General features: G+C 38.6%; 1 protein-coding gene across 1 annotated transcript in view; it reads right to left on the bottom strand.

Annotated features, from left to right (window-relative positions):
- SEC62 (SEC62 homolog, preprotein translocation factor) overlaps positions 1–19,319 on the bottom strand; it is a 30,676-nt gene extending 11,357 nt beyond the window's left edge. Inside the window, exons 1-5 of the mRNA XM_033211673.1 lie at positions 19,188–19,319; positions 9,989–10,097; positions 8,657–8,762; positions 3,327–3,531; positions 2,983–3,075 (exon numbers count right to left, since the gene is read on the bottom strand). Coding sequence (XP_033067564.1) covers positions 2,983–3,075; positions 3,327–3,531; positions 8,657–8,762; positions 9,989–10,097; positions 19,188–19,223 — 549 coding nt within the window. The 5' untranslated portion in view covers positions 19,224–19,319. The remainder of the gene's footprint in view (positions 1–2,982; positions 3,076–3,326; positions 3,532–8,656; positions 8,763–9,988; positions 10,098–19,187) is intronic.
- Between the last annotated feature and the right edge of the window lie 466 nt (positions 19,320–19,785).

Here is a 19,785-nt window from a genome sequence, read left to right as displayed (position 1 = left end):
CTAAAAATACAAAAATTAGGCAGGTGTGGTGGTGGACGCTTGTAATCCCAGCTACTCGGGAGGCTGAGGCAGGAGAATTGCTTGAACCCGGGAGTCAGAGGTTGCAGTGAGCTGAGATCACACCACTGCACTCCAGCCTGGGTGACACAGCAAGACTCTGTCTTGGGGGGAAAAAAAAATTGTTAATGTGTGCAAATCATTATTTATTCAAACAAAACACCCAGCAACTGTCAACCTTAATTTGTCCCTAATGTAATGATGAACCAGTTTGGGATAAAAGCACAGTTAAGATAGATTCCAGCCAGGCCCTATCACAGATCCAGTATCTCTCAACTCCACCCTTTTCTCTCCTGATAAGACACAAAGAACAATTATTAAAGATCATGCTTGGTGAACATAGTTTCTATGACTGTAATAATTTCATTGCCCACTCTTCCATGGAGGGCCCATAAGCTGGGCACCACTACGTCAAAGCTTATGAAGTAGTGGTTCCTTCCTTTTATCAGGCTATTATTTTATACAACGGAAATTTACTTCATTCAGATCGGAACTCATTTGATCATTCATCCACAAAACTCAGTTTTATTTCTTAGTTACTATAAATAACAGTACTCTTCCCATGGGTGCTTGCTTTTCAGGATAGCAAGCACCCATGCTTTTGCTCAGGCTGCTTCCTTCCCCAATAGACCTAAACTCCTTCCTGGTACACCTGGCAATCTGCCAGTCATCTAAGCTCAAGTGTCCTTTAGACCCTTCTTATCCTTCCTGACTAAATTAACTGTTCCTAATTTGTGCTCTTGCACCATTAAATGCTTACCACACTGTACTATACTAACATGTTTAAGTGCCTGTATCTTTGCTAGATCATAAGAGATTTTATCCTATTTATCAAGCTATTCCCAACACCTATAAAAATGTTTGGCACATAGCTGATGCTCAATGTTTAAGTGAGGGCATTTGAGCCTTCACATTAAGAAAGACCAAAGGTTTTCTTTTTTTTTCCCCCGAGATGGAGTCTCGCACTGTCGCCCAGGCCAGAGTGCAGTGGCGCAATCTCGGCTCACTGCAAGCACCACCTCCCAGGTTCACGCCATTCTCCTGCCTCAGCCTCCCGAGTAGCTGGTACTACAGGCACCCGCCACCACACCCGGCTAATTTTTTGTATTTTTTAGTAAAGACGGGGTTTCACCATGTGAGCCAGGATGGTCTCAATCTCCTGACCTCGTGATCCGCCCGACTCAGCCTCCCAGAGTGCTGGGATTACAGGCATGAGCTGCCGCGCCTGGCCAAGAAAGACCTACAGTTTTCTATTATAATGATTCTTAACCAGGGGTTCACATCAGAGTCACCTGAGGAAAGTTTATTATAAATATATAATCCTCCCCCACAATCCCACTCTAGATAGTCTCATGCAAGTAAGAATTTCAAACACACAGCCTAGGAGCCAAGACTTTATAGATGTTACTTTTGTATAGGTATAGCAGGAACGGATATCCTAAAATTCGTAACAGTTCAATGCCCAGTATATAACTCATGTTTATGTACTGGTGAAGTGACTGAATTAAGCAGTCTTTATGGAAGGCTACCACCATACAAATCTTCCATTACAAATGATAAGCACAAAGCATCAAGTAATGTTAAAAATTTTAAGCCCCTCAAGTGATGTGTCTGACTTACATTCTGTAAGAGATAGAGACTTGTAGGTATCTCCTATTCTGCTCTTTTTTTCTTTGATAATAATGGAAACCCTACATTTTAGCTAGGCAAATAATCACCCTGTATAAAAAGTGCATTTCCAAGATTTTACTTCTTGTATGCATGACCATGTGACTATGTTCTGGTCAATGGAATTCAAGCAGAAATGAAATTGCCAGCTTTCTGGACAGTGTCCTTAAAGTGGTCTCCTTAAAGAGGAGACATATTCTTCACCCTCCTTTCCTCTTTTCGATGTAGATATAAGGTTGGCAGTCATTTTGGACCATGAGGTAACCTTAGCTAGAAGCCTCAGATAGAGGAGATAAGAAGAGCTGGGATCCACCATGGAGCTGACATATCTGTACAGCTTACCTATAGATTTCACTGATGAGAAAGAAATATGCATCTATTTTGTATTAAGATGCTTTTCTTTCAGGTTTCGGCCAGGCGTGGTGGCTCACGCCTGTAATCCCAGCACTTTGGGAGGCCGAGGCGGGTGGATCACCACCAGGTCAGGAGATGGAGACCATCCTGGCTAATACAGTGAAACCCCGTCTCTACTAAAAATACAAAAAAAATTAGCCAGGCGTGGTGGCGGGCGCCTGTAGTCCCAGCTGCTCGGGAGGCTGAGGCAGGAAAATGGCGTGAACCTGGGAGGTGGAGCTTGCAGTGAGCTGAGATTGCGCCACTGCACTCTAGCCTGGGCGACGGAGCAAGACTCTGTCTCAAAAAAAAAAAAAAAAAAAAGAAAGATGTTTTTATTTCAGATTTCCTGTCACTCACAGTCAAATCTGACTTTTAAAAATCTAAATCAAGCCGGGCGCGGTGGCTCAAGCCTGTAATCCCAGCACTTTGGGAGGCCGAGACGGGCGGATCACGAGGTCAGGAGATCGAGACCATCCTGGCTAACACTGTGAAACCCCGTCTCTACTAAAAAATACAAAAAACTAGCCGGGCGAGGTGGCGGGCGCCTGTAGTCCCAGCTACTGGGGAGGCTGAGGCAGGAGAATGGCGTGAACCCGGGAGGCGGAGCTTGCAGTGAGCTGAGATCCGGCCATTGCACTCCAGCCCTGGCGACAGAGTGAGACTCCGTCTCAAAAAAAAAAAAAAAAAAAAAAAAAAATCTAAATCAGAGAAATTATTGACTTTTAAAAATAGAGTAGCTTTTATATATTTAAGTACATGATAAGATTTCTCAAAATTTTTCCTTTTATTAGTGAAGGCATCAAACATGTTTCTAAAAACTCCTATAGAAAACTGAACTTCTAGTTATAGGCTTACTCTCACCTCATTTCCATCCAGAAAAACTTGATCATCATGTGGCTCAAGTTTGAATTTTTTCTTAGTTTCCTTCTTTTTAGGAGTTCCTGGAGTTTCCTCCTATGAAAACACAAGTTGAATAGAAGAAATAATACTTACAAGCAAGCAAGAAATAACGTTCATACAGTCAAAAAATTTTCACTGACTATTTGTAACACAGAAATAAGAATTCTCAACCATGGTATTTATAATAACTCTAATATAGTTATCTCAGGTGGGTATTGCATAATATTTAAATATGCTCATAGGCCAGTAATGATCATGTGCACATAATGATTTTTAAATTTTTACTTAATTTTAGATTAACTCACCTTTTTGGGTTCTTCCTTTTCACCATCCTTTTTTTTCTCTTTTTCTTTTTTTGTCTTCTCATCCTTTATATTTTCTTTCTTGCTCTTTTTATCTTCTTCTTTTCCACTTTCAGCTTTTCCTTTATCTTTTTCTTTCTTTATGTCTTTATCATATTTCATTTTCATTACTTTTAGGGCCCGGTGAAAAAACTGCTTCTTTAAAAGCCTTTGGGAAAAACAGGTATGGCATTACACTCCCAATATAGATATAGACCAAAAAGCAAAAATATCAAGACCTGAATAAAATAAGCAAAGGAAGACATAAATTAGCAAACATAAGAGAAATTACAACTAGTATGCCCGTGAAAAAGTAGTCAACGCTACCACTAAATCAAAAAACTTTACAGTTAATTATATAAAAGTTGTCAAAACTCAGTGATATTCAATATAATTTTCATTTTTAATAAAAGATGTAACTTAATTATAAAAGACATTATAGGTTTGAGATTATCCGTCTAAAGACTCTTTCTGGGTTCATTTAGAGTAATCAAGACTCAGCTTCACTTTATGTTAAGTCTCAAATGCAAGAGCTGACATAATAAAGAATGGAGAAAATAAACAGTTTAAGAAATGTTAACAGATTAAAAGTGATGATTTGATTGATCCAAATAATGTCTTTTCAGCTCTCTTCGTGTTCTTTTTTCTCCAAGTACTTTACAATTCAGTCTGCCACTGTAATGATTATCTTCAATTAAGTAATGATTAAATATGCTAAGGTGAGATTTTTGGACTCTTTCTGAAAAGGACTTGCACAGCATCAAATTGAAAAATGTGCAATATATTTGGCAAAACATGATGCATTCCTGATTTCACTACTTTCTCTCTAAATAGATTGTTCTCTTTTTAGCAGTTATTATTATATTTCATACTCTCATCTTAGGGCCTTCACACCAGCTGTTCCCTTTCCTTAGAATGTTCTTCCCCCAAATAAGCATGTTCTTTTGTTTCATTCCCTCACTTTCTTCATTTTCTCTCAACCACAACTACTCTGTTTAAAACCTAAGCCCACCTTCCCATTCTCTCGTTTCCTGTTATCCTATCCATAGCACTTATCTTCTAACTCACTATATAATTTGTTATAGTTGTTTGCTCCTTCACTAGACAGTAAACTTCTTAAGAGAGAGATCCTTGCTTTATTCATTTTTTATCTTACCCCAAATTAAGTCAACCTTGCTTGGTAGTTTCTCTTTAACCTTATAATCCTACTCAAGAAACTGGGTTGCCCTTATTTTTGTCATCTAAAAGTCACTTTTTCAAATCTCATGTTCTAGTTTCAGAATTCCTGACTGGTTTCTTCATTCCTGCTTTGATAATGTACAACTACCACAATACGATCTAGAAGCTAGGTCTCACCACCACCACCGGTGCCTGCTAATGGTGACTATCTAGCTACCTTTCTACTTACACCTCACTGGTGCCTGCTCCAGCACCATCGCAGCACTTATTAACTAGATGCTTTCTTCCTGCCCAGATAACCACTTCTTTTTGTCATTGTGTTCAGTCCCCTCAAGCACCTGTGTTTTACCTGCCTGGCTGGGCTTCCATCTGCTCCCCAATTAGGTCCAGCCTATGAGCACTTCCACAAAGCTAATTTCTAGGTCTCCTCATTTGGCCCACACTACTTATTCAGAAGACCTATTTTTAAATTCTGCAAATATGATTGTGCATATAATTGTGCAAATGTTCAAAGTGCCCCCTAAAATACTAATCGTATCTGCTATGAATACATATACATATATAAACAAACAAGAATCTGAAATGAGACCTTAATGATTAACTACTTAGGAGTACAAAGTGGGATTTAAGAATAGTAGTGGGATATTTGAAAATGAATTGCAGTCTTGTAGTTTTTACTCTTCTTCAGAATGTCTTACAAAAAAATCTGCAATGAAAATATATTCTACTTTTCTTTGTGCACTTATGTGATTTCCAGATTTCCTATCAGGAACATTTATTACCACTACAAATGAAAATAAAAATACATCCTGTTTATCATATGTTAATTGAAAAACCAGCATTTTATAATGCAGTTCATATACATGTCCACATATTAAGAGTACATGTGCACACATACAGGTACCTGAAGTATATATTCTCAAATGGTAATGTGGCTATCTATGAAGCAACATTATTAGTAATTTGGATTTTCTTCTAAATCATTTGCAACATTTCCCATTTTCTTAAATTTACTTTATTGGAAAAAATTATTCTTAATAAAGAAATAATTTTAAAAACAAACAATGCAACTTTAGTAGAAAAAAGCCTTTTCCGCCAGGCGTGGTGGCTCACGCCTGTAATCCCAGCACTTTGGGAAGCTGAGGAGGGTGGATCACAAGGTCAGGAGATCGAGACCATCCTGGCTAACACGGTGAAATCCCATTTCTACTAAAAATACAAAAAATTAGCCGGGCGTGGTGGCAGGTGCCTGTAGTCCCAGCTGCTCGGGAGGCTGAAGCAGGAGAATGGTGTGAACCTGGGTGGCGGGGGCTTGCAGTGAGCCGAGATCGCGCCACTGCACTCCAGCCTCGTGACAGAGCAAGACTCCATCTCAAAAAAAAAAAAAAGAAAAAAGCCTTTTCCCTGATGAGTAGATACAGAACGCAATAGAAACAGCAGGATCATCTGCTTCTGTCAACTTTCCTGCACTGCTGCCCACCCCCATGAAAGAAAACTAGACTATTAACTTTCAATTAAATTGTGTTGAAAATAATTTCACAATTAGGTCAAAAGGTGAGACTGACATTAACATCCCTATAATATCAGAGCCTCCATTTGGCTTTAAACACATGGTACAGAACACATTACTAACATAAAGCTCTCTGACATTTTTACAGAACTACTCAAACTTTCCTATCTTGGTGTGTTCTATGCCCTTTGCTTGGAATGAATTTCCTTTATTCTCTTGTTTGTTGGGTAATCACCTATTTATGTTTCAAAATTTACTTAAAACATTTTCTTTGTGATGTCATTCTTCGTAGTTTCACCATCTCTCTCTTCCTTATAGAACACACCCATTGTAATTAGTTATAAATCTTCCCTAACAGATCAGAGGATGTTCTGATGTAGGGACCAAGTCACAGTCATGATTGTATTCCTGGAGCCTAGAATATTTGTTGAGTAAGTGGTTTTAAAACAGCTCTAAAAAGTTTTAACAATTGCTTCTGTATTTTTTCCCCTCAACTCCATCTTTTTTCAGATTTAACAAACATTTATTAAATGCCAGACATGTTGGGGACTTTCACCAATGTGGCAAAGGTGGGTTTTTATTAAGTGCTCACACTGTGGTAATTGTTATGGAGTTACAATAAAGTATAAAACAGTCTTACAATTGCTTTCAGATTTAGCTGGGAGGAGATTTAAAAAAAAATAACACATATGTTATTCTAAAATAGTTAAGGGCCAGACTGGGAGGTACTAATGTGATAAACTCAGACCTTTAGATACAAAGGCTGATGAAGGCTGGAGGGCCTCGGGAAGAGTACATGGTAGAGGAAGGACTTGAGGGATTTGTTTGTGATTTTGAGAGGCACATGGGACAGAGGAAAGAGAACCATTTAGGCAAAGTGGCAAGTTATCATAGGAGTAAGACCAGAAGAGAAGATGAGTGTGGCATGTGCACAAGACCGAGGACGACATAACTGGATTGGGGGTCAGCGATACAAAGTCTTGTGGAGACTTAACCTAATATGTATGAGTTCATTCATGATATAGCCCATAAAAAGGTATAGATCACATTAGAAAAGATTGTTTTATCATCCTACATTTTCCTATTTTGTTTTTCCTCAGACTCCCTCATGCCACTTAGCTGCTTCAGAAAAACTGACAGTATTGGAGGATGCCAGAAAGAGAAAAAAAGAAACTGGACAAGAGTCCCTTTGTGATTTTGTCTGCTACTGGGCAGCAACTCATGAGGACTGGCCAACAAGACTCTACGGTTGTGTAAGAAGTGGCTCTGGAGACCTTAAAGTTATGCTACTCTCATTTATCTTAGTGCAGAAAGGACTCAATCTGACGTCAGTGGGAAGAGCATATACAATGAAAATCGAGTATCTTTGGATACTCTCTGTACTCAGGTCTTTTGAGCTTTTCAAATAACAAAGTACCAAGGCTCCTAAAAAGCCAAAAAACGTGGATTCACACTGGCCACTCTACTCAGAGATTTGGGCTTACAGATCTAATAGCTCCATTAAATGCATCTTCATTTTGTTGGAGGAGACAGTATTTGTATTTTTAGTAGAGACAGGGTTTCACTGTGTTAGCCAGGATGGTCTCCATCTCCTGACCTCGTGATCCGCCTGCCTCAGTCTCCCAAAGTGCTAAGATTACAGGCGTGAGCTACTGCGCCCGGCTGAAACCTATTGTTTCTAAAAGGTCTGTTAGTAACCTCTAGTCTTTGGCAACTAAGAATTTTAAGAAATATTCAATAATTCTTTGACTTGACAGCTTAAGAAACCAGGTGGTGAAATAGTGGTTTTTAAGAGGGTTCTCAGGTGGCTGATACTTTAGGTGCCATTAAATAAAATATTAGTACACATTAAATAATCTAAAATCCCCAAAGATAAGCTTTAGTGTTATGAAAACAAAATTTAGTTAACATATATTAAGAAAATGCTTAGTATTAAGTAAACCAAGAAAAAAAGAAAAAAATGGAAAGAAAAACCAGCATACTTCTTTCCAAAAGGAAGGTGACTTTATCTTTTAGGTAAACCACTCACCATCAAAAGTTTTTTCAAAACAGAAAAAAATCTATTACGAAAAATATATGATACATTACTGAATTAGCTGTATTTCATCTTGAAATTCTCAGAAAAAGACAAGGTAGATGTTGCAGCTGCCTTGATTTTAGAATACTACATTAGCAAACACTGAACCAAATAGGAAAGGGTATGCTGCTTATGGCTCAGAGTGCAGGCACTAAAAAAATAGCGGTAACACAGCTAATAGGAATTCCTGCAAGTTTTGAAAAAAAGACTCCCCAACCAATTTGCTCTATAAAAGAAAGAACTTCCTTTTCTACTGTAGGCACTGGTATATGATTTTTGTTGCTGACCCTTCAGTAGGGCTCACAAATATATAAAAGTAATAAAACATAAATAAAAATTATACACAGTTAAAAGTATAATAGTCTAATACCAAACACATTTCCAAAGGTACTAAAGAAATCAGGTTACATGTGAAAACTATATTTGAGTTATGCTGTAGTATCACTACATTTAATGATGTAAGGAGCTTCAGGATACGAATAAAATTTAAAATTATTATGTTATTCTTCATTAAGAAATAAACAGTACCTGTTACAGTAGTCAACCACAGACTCCCTGGTTGTAAATAAAGCTTCCTCTCCCTTCTTGGCCTTTGCCCACTTTGAATCCAAAAGACAATCCACTGCTTTTGAAGCTGAAGAAAAAATTCATTATTTTAAATTTAGTATACATGGGAATTTACGTCTATCTAAATAATATTTTACAAAGTGAAATTTCAACACTCTGGCAACAAAAAAGAAAACCAAACTCAACAGAAAATTAAATCTAACATGATCATGATTAATAGTTCCCCAAAACCTCAACTTGTGAAATATATTAAGTATCTTTTAAAAGTAATGTTGGGAAATAATGGCATTCAGAAATATCAACTAAAGCAAGATAAATTAATGGGGAAATATTCAAAAATTTAAAATATCTGTACGTAACTATCACTCTTATTAATCACAAGGATATGTAGATAAACCAAAATATTCTATGCTCCCTGCAAGTAATAAAAATTCTCATCAAGTTTTACTCTAATACACTGAGGAAGAAGCTCTGTCAACAATCTACTGCTGTCACAAGAAACAGCTAAACATACTATCTGAAGAGATTAGCACATCTACTTTTTTAAAGTTGTAATGAATGTCAAATCATTAATAACACTAAAGAGATAGACAATAAAGGAATTTTCCTCTCTACTGGCAATTTAGTTTTTTTTTTCTTCTAAGAGACAGGTTCTTGCTCTGTCACCCAGGCTGGAGTACAGTGGTGGGATCATAGTTAACTTCAGCCTCTAACTCCTGGGCTCAAGCCATCCTCTCACTTCAGAGGCACATGCCATCATACTCATCTAATTTTTTTTTGTAGAGATGGGGTCTCACTGTGTTGCATAGGCTGGTCTTGAACTCCTGGCCTCAAGTAATCCTCTTGCCTTGGCTTCCCAAAGTGTTGGGACTATAGGTGTGAGCCACGACACCCAGCTGCAATTCACTTTTAATTGATGAGAAAGGCAAACTCAACCCCTACTTAGAAGCTCTAGTGTTATAAATGACATCAGCTTATAATGACATTGTTCGGGGGAAAACAGCCAAAGCTCTTAGTTCCAAGTACACATACTATCTAAACAAAAGGTAGTATTTTAAAACACTGAAAATAAATCCTATTTAAAAAAATTTCCAACAATAGTTATTAGAAAACATGTTTTTTTATTATAGACATTTTCAATCATAAAAGGAAAGAACAGAATAATCAACTGCCATATGCCCATCACCAGAACAATCACATTTGGAAAGCACTTTTAAAACTTCTACATATCCCAAATGTAGGTTAACTTCACAAGATATGTACACTAATATGATTTTACTGATATAATCCTACCAATAAAATAATCAACCCGGTGACCCATCATATTGGTGGACTTTGTTGGACAGTTGAATCGAAGATACTTGGCCACAGCCTTCTCTTCTTTAGATGGTTCACCAACTTCCTGCAACATATGAATATTAATTTAGTATAATCATTTACTTGAGAAATCCATGCGCTGAAGAATAATTTACAAATCTATTTTATGAATCTTTTCAAGTGGAGTACAGGCTTTGCTTTCAAGCTTTCCCTGGAGCAGAACTGATAATGTGTTCAAAAGACAAAATGGAGATTTAAAGAAACTACATTTTTCAAATATAAGTTGATAGAGGCAAAGCCTTTCTGCTTCTCGGCTTCGACTATGAGGCATTTGAGTTGTTTTTTCCACAATGGTAACTACTTTGTACCAGCTCACTTTCATTCTTATATGGTCTTTTTTTTTTTTTTTGAGATGGAGTCTTACTCAGTCGCCCAGGCTGGAGTGCAGTGGTGCGATCTAAGTTCACTGCAACCTCTGCCTCCTGAGTTCAAGCGATTCTCCCGCCTCAGCCTCCTGAGTAGCTGGGATTACAGGTGCCTGCCACCATGCCCACCTAATTTTTGTAGTTTTAGTAGTGACAGGGTTTCGCCAGGTGATCTTGAACTTCTGACCTCAAGTGATCTGCTGGCCTCAGCGTCCCAAAGTGCTGGGATTACAGGCATGAGCCACCGCTGCTGGCCTATAGTCTCTTTTTATAAGCCACAAGGCAGTAATTAAAAAGATAAGATGTTGCCAGTAGTGAGTACCCAAATGTCAAAGTAAGTAGAAACAAATGTCATAAATAAATGTTAAAATAACAGCCAAAGATAGGTACCCTGAACAATGGACAACAGATCGCAGGAGGAGTTCTCAGATTAATCAATGACAGCTGCCCCAGTGTGGTAGCCATAAGAACTACTGAGACAATGACAATTTGTATTCTCTTTGCTTTCCCACTGTGGTTGCAGATACCAGACACTCCTGGGACTATCTTTCTCCTCTTCTCCAGTAAGGATGAGGCAAAAATAAAAAATGCAAAAAGAGATATTACTATCTCATTTGAAGAAGTGATTAACAGAAGTGCACTGACAAAGAGTCATTTTGGAAAGGCTGTTTTAGTCCTTCTCTGCTTTCTTTCTTCTGTACCTTTTCCCAAATTTTCTATTATTTTCTTTATTGTTTCTCATTCCCTATCTTCCCTGTATTCCCTTTCGTTCTGAAGTTCTTTGACAATTCCTCCTGTGAACTTATTTTCCCTGCTCACGTACTGAAGACAATGAAGGCTGTCTATCTTTGTATACATCTTATGTATAAACTTTCAAAAGTTGTCTTATTGCTGTAAGCTACTGAAACAAATGCACTGTTCTTAATTACTGTCTTTAATTACACGCTTAAGCATAATACACAGAACATTCAATATTTCCAGCAACATATAATCTAAATGTGAATGATTTCAGGAAGGTCTGCTTCTTTAAAGAATAAAATGCCAAATAATAGTAAAAAAATTATCTGGCAAGAATCTAAGATGCCAAGAATTAATGCTAAACACAGTTGTTTCAAGCGAAAAAAATCTAATGATGCAAAATAGAAAAAAGAATCTATCCAACTTATCTATGTCAGGTTTTTCCAAAGTTAAGATAAGTGTGAATTCAGTTACGTTTGAGGAAAATAAAGAACAATCAACAAACGTTTAATTTTATCCCAAAAAGGAATAATGTGTTAGATGAAGTGGAGGTTTGTGTTTTGATTACTGAGTCTCCTGGCAGCTACTTCTCTCATTTCTTCCTTCGTATTTCCCAAGTCCTCTACTTCCAGTAGCCAATTACCTGTGTAAGATCATACCAGGTATACAATTTCTACAGTCTGCAACTACCAGCTGTGGGCTATTTGTGGAAATAAAAATTAAAAGCCCAAACCACTCAACCCAAAAGAAGACTACTGTAAAAATCAAGTATTTATGAAATTAAAACTTTTATATATGAAAATATGTGTCACAAAAAGTAGAATCTTCTTTTTTTGTTTGTTTGGTTTTTTTGAGACACAGTCTTGCTCTGTCGCCCAGGCTGGAGTACAATGGTGCTATCTCAGCTCACTGCAACCTCCACCTCCTGGGTTCAAGTGATTCTCGTGCCTTAGCCTCCCGAGTAGCTGGGATTACAGGTGCCCACCACCATATCTGGCTAATTTTTTGTAGAGATGGGATTTTACCATGTTGGCCAGGCTGGTCTCGAATTCCTGACCTAGGTGATCTGCATGCCTCAGCCTCCCAAAGTGCCACGATTACAGGCATGAGCCACCACACCCAGCCAAAAAGTAGAATCTTAAAAAATGGCAAATTAAAAATTTAACACTCCAAGTTCAGGAATATCTACAAGATTCATAACGATTTATTTGAGGTCTGACTACAAAATATACTTTCTGATATAATAAAAGGTAAAAATTCCTCATTAAAATTTTTGAAACCATACTAAAATATATTAATATATGTTGGTATCAGGTATATTAAATGGTAATATTTAATTCTGTTTGTAAAATACACTACACTTCGCAGAGCCTCAATTAGTAAATAATATTCTACATATCCATACATCTGAAAAATACTATAAAAGTTGAAAATACTACTATAAATGGTTTATAAAAACCAATTCTATTATATAATCACACCACACGTGCTCAATTTTTTCCTCATCTGATACATCTGTTGTCAACTTAAAGCTGATCTAATTAAATAACTTGTTACTGGGAGGTGCTTGATTAAAAATTGTGGGGGAGAAGTCTGAATAAACGTGACCTGTTCTTTCGGACTTACAGAGTACTTACCCTATCATCTTTGGATGCTACAGTTAACAGCATAGATTTGCAAGACATTATATGTACACTCTATTACATAACTATTAGAAGCAGTAATTATTATTTCACGAAAAGAGAGGCAGAAAAAATATTTTTGAAATACACGAAGTAGGATGGGTTGGGTGGCTCATGCCTGTTATCCCAGTACTTTGGGAGGCTGAGGCAGGCAGACTGCTTGAGCCCAGAAGACCAGGCTTGAGACCAGCCTGGGCAACATGGTGAAACTCCTTCTCTACTAAAAAAAAAAAAAAAGAAAAAAAGAAAAAAAGAAAAAAAGAAAAAGGTGGTGCACATGTGTCGTTCCAGCTACTCAGGAGGCTGAGGTAGGAAGACCATCTGAGCCCTGGGAGGTTGAGGCTGCAGTGAACCAAGATCATGCCACTGCACTCCAGCCTTGGCAACAAAGTAAAAGCACACAAAGTAGGAGTGAGATTATCAATGTGGACAGGAACACTGGAAGAGGAAGCTAAATTTTGAAAGATGAACCAGTTTTGGGTAAATTGATTGAAAAGCCATAAATATTGTGGCTGAGAATGACACAAAATTGGCTGTAGTAGAGACAAACTAGGAAGTATTGGCAGATTAAGTGTGTAAAAGTAGAATAAAGAGTCATCAAGGTAGGTGAGGAAATTTCTACTTTATCCTGTAAGCAGGAGAAAGACCACTAGTAGTTTCTGAATAGGACATAATTAGAAAAATGATTTAGACATGATTTTGGTGGCTGTGTGTAGGATGAACTGGAAAAAAATGCATAAGGCAGGGAAACGGATGGAAGACTACTGTAATATCCAAGTAAATTGTGGTGTGATACCAGATTATAAGTGGGAAAGAAATGTAGATATTTGAAACGTTTCAAATGTAGAACAGATAGAACTCAATGATAAAGGATAAACAAAATGGCTAGGTAAAGATGTCAGATTTCTTTTTTTTTTTTTTTTTTGAGACGGAGTCTCACTCTGTTGCCCAGGCTGGAGTGCAGTGGCCGGATCTCAGCTCACTGCAAGCTCCGCCTCCCAGGTTTACGCCATTCTCTCGCCTCAGCCTCCCGAGTAGCTGGGACTACAGGCGCCCGCCATCTCGCCCGGCTAATTTTTTGTATTTTTTTTAGTAGAGATGGGGTTTCACAGTGTTAGCCAGGATGGTCTCGATCTCCTGACCTCGTGATCCGCCCGTCTCGGCCTCCCAAAGTGCTGGGATTACAGGCTTGAGCCACCGCGCCCGGCCTAGATGTCAGATTTCTAACTTTATCAACAGAAAGGAAATTTGGGAGGAAGGTAATTGTAGAGAAAGACCATATCAAATTTAGGCATGTTACATATATACTCATACTAACACTACTATTCTTGAATACAGACATAAATATACTAATCTACTTACTGCTGCTAGAGGCATCACATGTAAAATCTGATTAAATATTAGGATACATAAAAATTGAGAATTACATATTATGCAATAGGGAATCTGATATGTATGCACAAAATTAAAAAATCTCATTTTAACAATTAATTTCAAGTTCACCAAACTCTTCCAAAACTGCATCCTGTCCTTTGTAAAGGCACTACCAAGTGGCAATGAAAGGAAGAGAAAACACAGACTTGGATAATCTCTCCCAACCAGACACAGAATTAACTTGTTTATTGATACTTTCTTAAAGTATTGCAATTTATTAACTTATGATAACTTATCCATATTGTAGACTGCCTTCAATGCAACAATATAGTTTGTACCACTGCTTGGGCTTTGAAGCCAGGAAGACCGATTGCTGTAGAAGAGTACCATGAGAGGCAGGGGCTCAGCGGCTCATCCCTGTAATCCCCACCACTTTGGGAAGCCGAGGTGGGCTGCCTGAAACCAGGAGTTTAAGACCAGCCTGGGTAACAAAGTGATACTCCATCTCTACAAAAACTTTAAAAAAATTAGCTAGGTGAGGTGGTGCACACCTGTAGCCCCAGCTAGTTGGGAGGTTGCAACCAGAGGATCACTTGAGCCCAGGAGTTTGAGTCTCTAGTGAGCTATGATGCCATCACTGCATTCCAGCCTGGGCACCAGAGTGAGATCTTGTCTCTTTAAAAAAAAAAAAAAAAAAAAGATAAGAAAAGAAAAAAGAGTACCATGAGAACATGAACTGGATAGTTGGGATTACAAGCACAAGCCACCATATCCAACATGCATGGAGTCTTCACTTTCACTGTTCTCCTGATGCAGCATAAGGGGGTACAAAAGTTTTACCTTCTTTCTGTTTATACGCTGGACCACAGTACCTCCCCTCTTTTTCTTTTGATGTAAACAGAATATTTTTATAACTTTCCTAGAAGACTTCTAACAAAGTGAAGGCCTTTTGGGAATAGTAGCACCCACTAATAAAGAGAAACCAACCCATCAATCTTCAAATGAATGGAGAGAACTTCTTAGTTCAATGAATGAACACAACTGTCTTAAAATGAGGAAGCTAAGAGTCAATAAATTTAGGCTGGACCGCTTTTCCTTTCTTTGCACCCAATACCAATACTTTGGGTGTTGTAACTTAAAATCCAAAATTATTTAAATTGGAAGTTTGGTTAGAACACTCTTACAAAATTCTTTAATAAATACTATGTTTTACTTTAAAATACAGCAACACATTAAAATACTATGATAAAATAGAGTTTGCCATTTCTAAGTTATTTTAGTCAATATTTAACCTTTTTGAGAAAAAAATAAAAGATCAAGAGTAAATATGACACGGGCATTAATCTTACAGAATTTGTGATACAGAGGAACTTTTAAAAATTACTACATCCAATAAAAATTAGCTTAGCTGATCTGTCAACCATGAACTGAGCAAAAAAGAAAAAGGCTTGGTTCAAGCAGCATAAAATATTTGTGAAAAATACAAATAGGAGTTTAACAATAAAATCTGAAAGATGGAGGGGACCTTAATCATTAGTAACACAGTGTGCTATAGAAATAAAGCTGTACAAGAGTATCTAGACAACAGCAGTGCCCTTCTGTAATAGCTCCAACTCCCTTCTATTGTATTCTTTCCTTAGCAATGGGTTTGCTAAACTGCAAAACCCTCCATTAAGTCTTTGGGGGGAGTTTTCTGATTTAGGACTGGCTTCCTGAGTTCCTTCTCTTCAGAATATTCGGAGTCAGACATCAGACCTGTATAGCTGGCTATATAGTCCTAAATTTTCTCTTTTCTTCCCTGTCCTGAAATTAAGCATATAAGCCCATAATATCTTAAGGTTTTATTGCTTGCCAGGAAGACAGATGGGTGCAACAACAATAACTAATGGAGGGTTATAAAAGTTCTAAGAATTAGCCATTTAAATGTCTCAAAACTCAACGGGATATTTTACATATAAGCAGAATACTGAATGGGACGATTCTCTTTAGCAAGGACAAGTCATGTTAAGTCTTTACGTTGTACAATTCAATAATAAAGAAGTCAGGATTAAAGTATTTCAGAGCAACTTATTTTTTATCTATTGTGACATGGAAAGAGTATTCAGTTGGGAATCAGAAGACCTGGTCTAAATCTGGTTTTACTATCTTGATTGATGATCCTGGATTAAGTCACAAAACCTCACTGGACCTCAGTTTATCTGAAAAACGAGGGTGTTGGGTAAGATCAGTAAGCTGTAGGATCACTACTCTGCTTTCATGTAAGACTGAATTCATGAAAAAGGCTTCCAAACAAACCCTACTAGATCCTTTCAAACTCTAAAATTTCTTGATACCAGGATTGTAAATCAACTACTGGTATGCAGCAGCACATTGTTCATCTATATGTAGTTACTGTATGAGTACATGTAGCTCACTTCTGGTTTTCAGTGACCAGTAATGTGAGTCCAAGAAGGAAATGTGACAACAGTCCTCTTGCTAGAAACTTCAGTGGGACACGAGAATCTGAAATTACACTGAATTACACAGAAAAAGCAAATTAGCTACTTTTTTTTTTAAAACCCTGAACTTATCGGTTTGTATCAAACATTTCTCCCCAATGTGCAAACTACAATTAAAGATCACTGAATCACTAAACGTAAACATCTTTCTGAACATAAAACACCAAGCAACAAATGACAGAAACTCAGCTGATATTACAGACTTTTTTGCCTAAAAATTCCACAACAGGATCTTTTTTGTAAGTTAAACTCTGAACTTTTCATTACATTTGATCTTTTTATCACAAGTGATTATAGAGCTTCTGATTATCTGGAATGATAAAACTGAGGTATTTTCTAGGCTAGTATATTTTCATAAGTGTGTTAGGCTGCATAAAAGCAGTACTCTAAGATCTCTCACAAACATTTTACACAGCCATGTAGAAAATTTCAAGGACAGAAAAATAAATGTCACTTAATTTTGTGTATGCCAAGTAGGTTTTTAATAATTGATCCTCAAATAATAGAAAGTAAACAGCTATACTCTACATAACTCCTAACCTAACAGTTTATTTACTGAATAGAGGGTTGCTAATCTTTCTTCAGTATATCAAAGAGTACTTAACAAAAAACAAAATAACAATCCAATCTAAATCCTTCATCCTGGGTAAGGAGTAGAATAGAAGGGAGGGGTTATGTGCCAAATACTTTTAATAACTTTTAATAAATAAGTGGACTCACCTATTATTTTCACAGCAACCTTAAAGTTTTTCTTTTTTCTTTCTTTTTTTTTTTTGAGGTAAATATCCCTTCTTACACATGCAGAAAGTGAGGTAAAAATTAACTTGCTCAAAGTTACTCAGCCAATAATTGGTGGAGCTGGGGTACAAACAGGCAGTCTGGCTCAAGTTTGAGCTCTCTGCCACTGTCACATTACTCCACAGCCTCTGTTTAATATAAGATCACAACTAAAATAAGAGCAGCTATTCAAAAGGTGAATTATATAACCCTTAAAACAATATTAAAAAGCAACTGGAATTGTAAAACAATGTGTATTGAAGGGCATAAAATTGTGCTGTCAAGTGTAAATCTAAGAAGTTCTGTAAGTACAAATCTGACAGACAATTTCAATACACAATCTAATAAAATATTGTATGCCCACGTCAGAGGAATAACACTAACTCTTGAAAGATTAAGAACAGTATAATTAGAAACTTCTACTGATCTTAAGACCTAGTCTGATCTGTCTGAACTTGAAATCTGCCTCTTTCTAATTCCCTTCCGTACCCTATTCGGAACTACTTTATTTCTGCCAAATTCCAAAATTCCAAATTTATTGATCACGTGTGTCTTTTTCACAGCACTTAAAAAGTTTCCAGAAGAACTTTAACTTGTATAGCTCAAAACACCTGTAGTGTAGGCCAATAAATCGATAAACTTGAAAAAAAACAAAAAACAAAAAGACGGGATAAAATGGAAGAAAGAAAAAATCATTCTAAGCAATGAAACAGGAACAGAAAGGCAATGATGAGTGTAACAATTTATGATTATAGTAACAATTTACTACATGTGATCAATTTATGAGGCCTTATGAAGGTTTCTCAGCACATCAGCTGATGAGACGACTAATAAATATCCTGAGTCCAAGATGTTCTACATAATTAATCCTCTTGGCAAAGAACAAGAACCAGGGAAAATCGCAAGGAAGAAATGCACAAATGACATGCATGTGGAGTGAGGCAGGGATGTCATGTAGGTTACTACGAGGATGACATACTGGCATGTGAAGGGTTTCTGGGCGCCACCAGCTCGTTGAAGCACCAACGAGGTTGTGGTTGTTTACACCACGTCGCCTGGAAAAAAGCTGGCAAGCTTCAAGTGGACTATTAAGTTAATAATATTGAGGGGAAAGAAGAGCAACGCAACTGAACATCTGGATGAGCAGATCGCTGCCTAGGCTCGGAGGCAGCTGACTTAAGTCCAGATCATTCTCCCTTACGGTCTATGCGCACAAAGGACCAGCTGCTTTAGGTCAGTCTGCCGCCTCCTGCTACCCCAATTACCGTGGCCTTAATTTCAGGACAGCTAAGGCCAGAGGATGGGGTGAAGGCAGGGGAGGAGCCCTGGGAAGGCTCAATGTCTGCGCCCCGGAGGAGGCTGACCTCCCAGGTCAGGCCCCGGACGGCGCGACCACAGGAACTCGGAGCCCACAGCCGCTCCCCCGCAGCCGGATTCCGAGCGCGGCGCCTCCCTCCTTACCCTGCTGCTCCACCACCACCTCTGTCTCTGTCTCCGCCGTCGCCAACACCGCCCCCCCCCAGGCCCCTCACAACGACGCAGTCTGCAGCCAGCTGCCTCGCGGCGAAACTCCACCCCACCCCACCTCGCCCTTGCTTTCGCTCGCCCTTTTAGGGGCTTTCCCCGCTCCTTCCACTTTCCATCGCGCTTAAGCCCCCTGCCCAGAGCTCGGCTTTGCTACCTGGATCCGCTTCTTGTGTCTCCTGCGTTCCGCCATGTTGGCCGCTCCGCCCGGTTCCCTCTGACGTGGAACGAGGAGGGGGGCGGTGGAAACCTCGCGAGAGCGCGCCCCTAGGCCCGTTATGTAACCCGCCGGCTGGCGCCCGGGGAGTGAGTAGGTCGGCTGGCCGGCTGGGCCTGCGGTCCTTAGCGGTGCTTTCTCTGCCCTCTTCCCTCCGCTCCTGTTGTGTGGGAAATGGAGAATCGTTAGGACCTGGGGGAAGCAGAGAAGTGGATCAGAGAACAGGAGGGCTGGGAAGAGACCTGGTTTCTCAAACCTGACTGAGCATCTGAATCACCTGAGAAGCTATTAAAATGCAGTTTCCCCGACCCCACCCCCTCAGAGTCAGAGACTGTGCGTTTAGGGTGCGGCCTTTCTCAGAGGGATCGACTGAGACCTACTGAATTCTAGAAGTCTTTACCTGAGGCAGTTCCTGCAATGTACTGTATATTTCATGACATTCCAGGTAAAAGATGACACGACCGAGACCGCTGAGTGGCAGAGATACGAACTGACTTGGCTAAGGCTCCACAGGTGGTAGATGGCAGAGCCAAGACCT

This window comes from Trachypithecus francoisi, unplaced genomic scaffold, assembly GCF_009764315.1.
Source record: "Trachypithecus francoisi isolate TF-2019V2 unplaced genomic scaffold, Tfra_2.0 Lachesis_group0, whole genome shotgun sequence".
Lineage (NCBI taxonomy): Eukaryota > Metazoa > Chordata > Mammalia > Primates > Cercopithecidae > Trachypithecus > Trachypithecus francoisi.
The sequence above is the reverse complement of the archived record's forward strand: the minus strand, read 5'-3'. Positions and strand labels throughout refer to the sequence as shown.